Consider the following 6,156-nt stretch of genomic DNA (forward strand, 5'->3'; position numbering starts at 1 on the left):
CCACACACCCCTAATGTAGCAAATCCTAATGAGTTTCTGCTATTGGGTGTGGCCTATTATGCTAATGAGTTTCTGCTATTGGGTGTGGCCTATTATGCTAATGAGTTCCTGCTGGGTGTGGCCAACTCAGGAGCCAGCCGGAACTCCGTTCCTGTGTGTTCCTGCCGAAAAATAGCCCTGCGACCTGTCAATCAGCATCTTCTGGTTGTCCCCGACCCAGGGATGTCCATCTTGCCTTGACCAGGGCCAGGGCTTTTTTGGCCTTGACCCATACCTGGTGGGATGAGCTCCCACATGAGATCAGGGCCCCACAGGACCTTTTACAGTTCCATAGGGCCTGCAAGACGGAGCTCTTTCGCCAGGCTTCTAGTTGAGGCAGCGGGCCTCCCCTTCAGCGGGTCAGATCTGTGTTTACCGTCGAGGAACCCCAATCTGGAAAACGTCATCTGTTGAGGCAATGATTAGCACATAGGAATTTAGTTAATTGATGTATTTTAATTGTTTTTAAGTTTTGGTATGTGGTAATTGATGGAACCTGAGCCTGCTACGTGGGGACGGCGGGATAAAAATCCAATAATAACAACAATAACAATAATAACTATAACAACAACAACATAAGTCATTTCCTCCAGGAGTGCACAGGAGCGGAGCTCCGGCAGTAAAGAGCCCAGGGGGCGGGCACATGCAACAAGCCCCACCCCCTGCTCCCAGCAGCCCTCAGTCAGAGCAAGAAGCAGCCAGGTAAGTTGCAGAGCTTCCCCCGCCCCCCCCCCAAGTCCAAAACAGTCCAGGGGCACCTTTAAGACCAAGTTTTATTCAGGTACAAGCTCTCCCTCCTCTGCGAGGGCAGATCTGCACGTCCCTCCCCTCCCCCCAGTAGCTAGCAATCCAAAACAGTCCAGTGGAGCCTGAACGGTGGGTGTTGCCTCCTGACACACTTCCGGTGATGTCAGGGGGTGTGGCATATGCAAATAAGTTATGCTAATGAGCTCCTGCACCTCTTTTTCTACGAAATGACCAATAACAACAACAACAACAATAATAACAACAATAATAACAACAACAATAATAACAACAATTTGAATCTGAAATGTAGTCTTAAAACTTTCCCTAAAACATGTTTTCTTTCTCCCAATAAAGACGTCATTTTTACTGCATTCTCATTTTGGTTACTTCCCTTTCCGTCAATGAGATAAGTAGAAGATACCTGTTGAGTCAGCATCTGGAACGGCCCCAGGGAATTAATTGTTTCTTCTGGCTCCCCTGCAGCAGCATGCCAGTCTGTCTTTTCCATCCCAAAGGTCTGGGCTATAAAAGCCAGTGGGGATAATGGGCAGAGCGTCACGTCGCCCTCTGGAGAGCCGCAGGGATGAAGATTCTGTCTCTTCCCGCCCTCCTCTTTTCACTCGTCTCCGTAAGCGAAGCCAAAAAGTTTCAGAGATGTGAAGTAACTACAACTATGAGAAAAGCTGGCTTGGATCTCTATTATGGCTACAGCCTGGAGAACTGTAAGTTTCGTTTCGCTTTTCTTGCAGCTTCACGTGCTCCTCCTACCATTCTGTTTTTTTTTAAATTTCCACAGCATGTCTGGATCAATGTTCCCTCTAAGCTGTGGAGTCTCGTGAGCAAAAACTCTGCTTTGTGAGCTACTGGCGTTAAAGTTGTGAGCGAGTGATTTGGCTACTGCATAAATGAGTTTGCTCTGGAGCCCCATCCTTCCTGAGCTACGACAAAAAATGTGTGAGCCGGAAGCTAAAAAACTGTGAGCTAGCTCACACCAACTCAGCTTAGAGGGAACACTGGTCTGGATGTACTTTCCAGGTGCTTCCTACAAGTGCTAGTACATGATGACTCTTTTCTCGGCCATTAGGGTTGAGACATCGGAGGAATGCATGCCCTTCAAGATAATAAATGCATTTTAGACTAGCCCGTTGTCAAAAGGTAGGGCACTGCCATGGGCATAGACTCCGTCAGGTCATATCTCTGAACCTTTGACTTGTCTTCCACTGAGAGATTCCATCCCATGCTTTCTCCTTGCACGGAGTTGGACTAGATGGCCCAGGAGGTCCCTTCCAACTCTATAGTTCTATGATTCTATGGTTCCTGTTCCATTATATGCATAGCATCCTGTACCAGGAATGGGTGGGAGGCTTGCTAAATTGGTAAAAGAGTGAATAAGCAGAAAATGGAAAAATCTGGTCCAAGAATTTGGGATTATGGGGTCAACAGGGACTGGTTTTAGAGGAAGCAGTTTTCTCTTAAAAATTTTTTTTTTTGGGGGAAGGGGTATTTTATATGTGCATGCATGTGTGCACCTGGAAGTCATGGGCGACCGCTGGTGAATGACCCCTACTGGGGGCCTGGAGGACATTCAGAGAGGTGGCTGAACAAAGCCTGCCCCCGCCTCCTGACAGCTGGTATATCCCCTTCATTATAACCTGTTTCTCTCTGTGTTTGTTGCAGGGATCTGTATGGCTTATTATGGAAGTAAATTCAACTCAGGAGCTGTAAGCGGCTCCAACAGACATGGTAGCCAGAACTATGGGATTTTTCAGATCAGCAGCCGTTGGTGGTGCTCCGATGGGAAAGGCAAAACGGCCAATGGATGCCGCATACCCTGCAGCAGTAAGTAACTTGTTACTATTGGCCTAACTAGCTGTAGGTCTGAAGATTCCCCAGCCATGTTGGTGGCATTTTAGATAGAGAGCGACAGTCCTTCCCCTTCTAATTACAGTTCTCCTCTCCAACACAGCCCCCCACCTGGTATCGTAAGACAATAAGACAATAAGAAAAGCCCTGCTGGATCAGACCAGTGGTCCATCTAGTCCAGTATCCTGTCTCACACAGTGGCTGACCAGTTCCTCCGGAGGTCCAATGAGAAGGCAGAGAGGCCGAGGCCTTCCCTTTATAAGCACATAAAAAGAGCCCTGCTGGATCAGACCTGTGGTGCATCTAGTCCAGCATCCTGCCTCACTCAGTGGCCAACCAGTTCCTCCGGAGGGCCAACAACAGGACACAGAGGACTTGGCCTTCCCCTGATGTAGCCTCCTGGCACTGGGATTCAGAGGCTGACTGCCTCTGAACGTGGAGGTTCCTCTTCTCTCTCCTCTTCTCAACTTATCTTCTTTCTCCAAACTTCCTCTCCAGGCACAGTCTCAACCGTGGCCCACCTACTCACCACTGTAGTTTGTACAGTCTAGAACCCATAGGTTCGGGCCATCTCCAGGGAAGCAGCTCAGAGCTATGCAACTTGATTAATCGTTTTAGCATCCTCAGTCTTTTCTTCTTAGTTTTCCAACTTCCCCTCCATTGGTGGCAATCCTACCAATGCTTTGGGCAGACCCATCTTGTCCCAAACGGCTGTAGCTTCCTGGATGCAAATGGGGGTGCAACATGTGCCCCTGCCACACGGGGGGAAAAAGCACCGGCAAAGTGCGGCTTTTTAAAGCCGCACCAAAAGAGACATGCGGCGGCAGGATCACATAGATCCCCTGAGCCGCCGCGCACTTTCTCCCCGGCACGATCAGATGCTGGGGGGAAGTCACTGAAAGGGGAGCGAGGCAGCCGAACTGCGCATGTCTGCACATGCGCAGTTCGGCCGGGAGCCTGGATTGCTCCGGACGACGGGTGCGGTGGCGATCCCACGGCCGCGGAATGCAGCGTTCCCGGTAAGTCCTCTTCTGGGGGTGGTTCTTTTTTACTGCGGGTTTTCGGCCTGACGGGCTGGATCTGGGACGGGTGCGCGCTACTTCCCAGATGTTGCGGTGAGATCGCGACCGTTTGCTGCGCCCCCGATCCGTCCCTCTCCTGGGCCAAAACCTTCCGTGTGACCAGGGCCATGGTATAGGCATTGATCCCTTTGTCTCACCTCTCACCAAAATTGTGCCCAGGTTGGGAGGGGTGGCCATACAGTTTCATCATATTGCCTTGTATGCTTGTATGCTCTAAGTTCTTCACATGCTTTCTCTTTGACATGGTTAGATTCGAGTCCAGTACCAGTACCAGTAGCAACTTAAGAGACCGTCAAGATTCTGGGGTATTAGCTAGGGATGAGCACGAATCTAAAAATCCTGGTTTGGTTTGGGGTGGTTCTGAACTGAACCCTGAACCGAACTGAGTCAAAAATGCCCGGACTGGACACAGCCGGGAGAAAGGGGTGGATTGCCCGGGAAGGATTAAATGGCTGCCATCCATTTTGCTTCCCCCACTTCAAAGCTGGGGGGAGCAATGCAGATGGGTTTAATGGCTGCCAGCCATTTAAACCTAACAGCTGACAGGCGGACCTGACCCATTGTTAGCCAATTCAGCCTAACAGCAAGGCGGGTGCGCCCATCCATTGTTAGGCTGAAATGGCCCAAACAGCTGAACCGAACTGGGCAAAAGTCCAGTAAATGTTCGGGGAAGGCGTTCAGGGGCTACGAAACAGGCCAACTTTGTGCCGAATTTTGGCTCGTGAACTGGTTTGTGTCCATCCCTAGTATTAGCTTTCAAGAGTCGAAACTCCCTTTCATCAGAGTATCTAATGAAGAGAGCTTTGACTCTCAAAATCTCTTAACTCCCCAAATCTTGCTGGTCTCTAAGGTGTTACTAGACTCGAATCTAGTGTTCTACTGCAGACCAATATGGCTACCCTCTGAAACGATCTTTGACACACTGTCCACACTGCCTGAATAACAAAAGGGTGATTCAGGCCCCAGTATTAGATCAGATGGCATTTTTGCTCATTTGATATAATGGCCACATCGCTCTGAATAACGCCAGTGCATTTCACGATCCCTTAGAGTTGTTATTGCATCTATTGTTGAGCTGCCAGTACGTAGCATAACACTTTGATGGCAATGGCATGTATCCAACCATACAATTCCTTCAACAGAACAGCATTTCTGTTTGCAGAAGAGTGGGGTGGAGATCTCTGTCAATTCTACCTCCCACTGAAGACCCCCCCTTTGCCCACTCTGCTCATCGTAAAGGTCTGCTGATTCTCAGTAACAAATCTGAGAGAATATCAGTGGGTTATAGCAACAGGGGAAGCAGGGAAGTCCCACTCTGTGAAATCAAAGGATGCTTGGACATATGACAATCTCTTTTTTAAAAAAGCACAAAACACCTCCCCCCAATTCAAGGGTCATTTCTCCCTTGTTCGAAAAATCCAGAATCTTTGCCTTTATTTATATGCATGAGGATTACTAGAGATACCTACAGATTATTCCCTTGCTAGATTTTTCCTCTAATTTGAGATGCTGTATCACTAGAAGTCTTTTGATTTGTGGAAAGGACTCGAATGGAATTTGGGTACTTCTGGAAGGTTGTACTTTGTTGGCCATCAAGTCACAGCAGACTTATGGTGACCCCCATAGGGTTTTCAAGGCAAAAGCCATTCAGAGGTGGTTTGCCATGGCCTGCTTCAGTGTAGTGACCCTGGAATTACTTGGTGTTCCCCCATCCAAGTACTAACCAGGGTTGACCCTTCTTAGCTTCCAAGATCTGAAGAGATCGGGGTAGCCTGGGCCATCCACGTCTGGACAGTGTTCCTCTGGTGTGTTTTAAAAAGCTGAAACAAACAAAAAATACAATTATTTGGTGAGGGGCTGTGGCTCAGTGGCATCTGCTTCACATGCAGAAGATCCCAGGTTCAATCCCCGGCCTCTCCAGTTAAAAAGGACCAGGCAGGAGGTGATGATGAAAGACCTCTGCCTGAAAGCCTGAAGAGCTGCAGCCAGTCTGAGTCGATAATACTGACTTTGATGGACCAAGAGGTCTGATTTGGTATAAAGCAGCTTCATCTGTGTCCCATAGATACAGAAAAGAAGGGGGGGGAACACCCTGGCTGTGATCACACATACTAAATAATCCACTTTCAATCCACTTTCAACACACTTTCAAATTGGATTATGCCGGACTGATTTCACACAAGAGCTGCACTGCGGTTGCTCCTCTCTTTGCCCTGGTCGATTTCCCACTCGAAACCGCGTGGCCGCATTTTGACCTGCAGCTTCGCCCGATTTCCCCTGTGGTTTTGTGATCCTGTTTTTTGAGGATCACGAAACCGCGGGGAAAATCAGGCGAAGCCGCAGGTCAAAATGCGGCCGCGTGGCTTCGAGTGGGAAATCGACCAATAGAAGCAGGGCAAAGGGAGGCGTGATCGCGGCGCAGCTC

The 6,156-nt window shown here is 49.0% G+C and overlaps 1 protein-coding gene across 1 annotated transcript in view; it reads left to right on the top strand.

Moving 5' to 3' along the window:
- Positions 1-1,369: 1,369 nt before the first annotated feature.
- Positions 1,370-6,156, top strand: part of LOC107106130 (lysozyme C, milk isozyme-like) — a gene marked incomplete at its 3' end in the record, with an annotated part of 5,471 nt that continues 684 nt past the window's right edge. The window contains exons 1-2 of the mRNA XM_015406223.1: positions 1,370-1,508; positions 2,464-2,625. Of these exons, the coding sequence (XP_015261709.1) occupies positions 1,370-1,508; positions 2,464-2,625 (301 nt within the window). The remainder of the gene's footprint in view (positions 1,509-2,463; positions 2,626-6,156) is intronic.

Source organism: Gekko japonicus, unplaced genomic scaffold (genome assembly GCF_001447785.1).
Source record: "Gekko japonicus isolate JY-2015 unplaced genomic scaffold, Gekko_japonicus_V1.1 scaffold1346, whole genome shotgun sequence".
In the NCBI taxonomy this organism is placed as follows: domain Eukaryota; kingdom Metazoa; phylum Chordata; class Lepidosauria; order Squamata; family Gekkonidae; genus Gekko; species Gekko japonicus.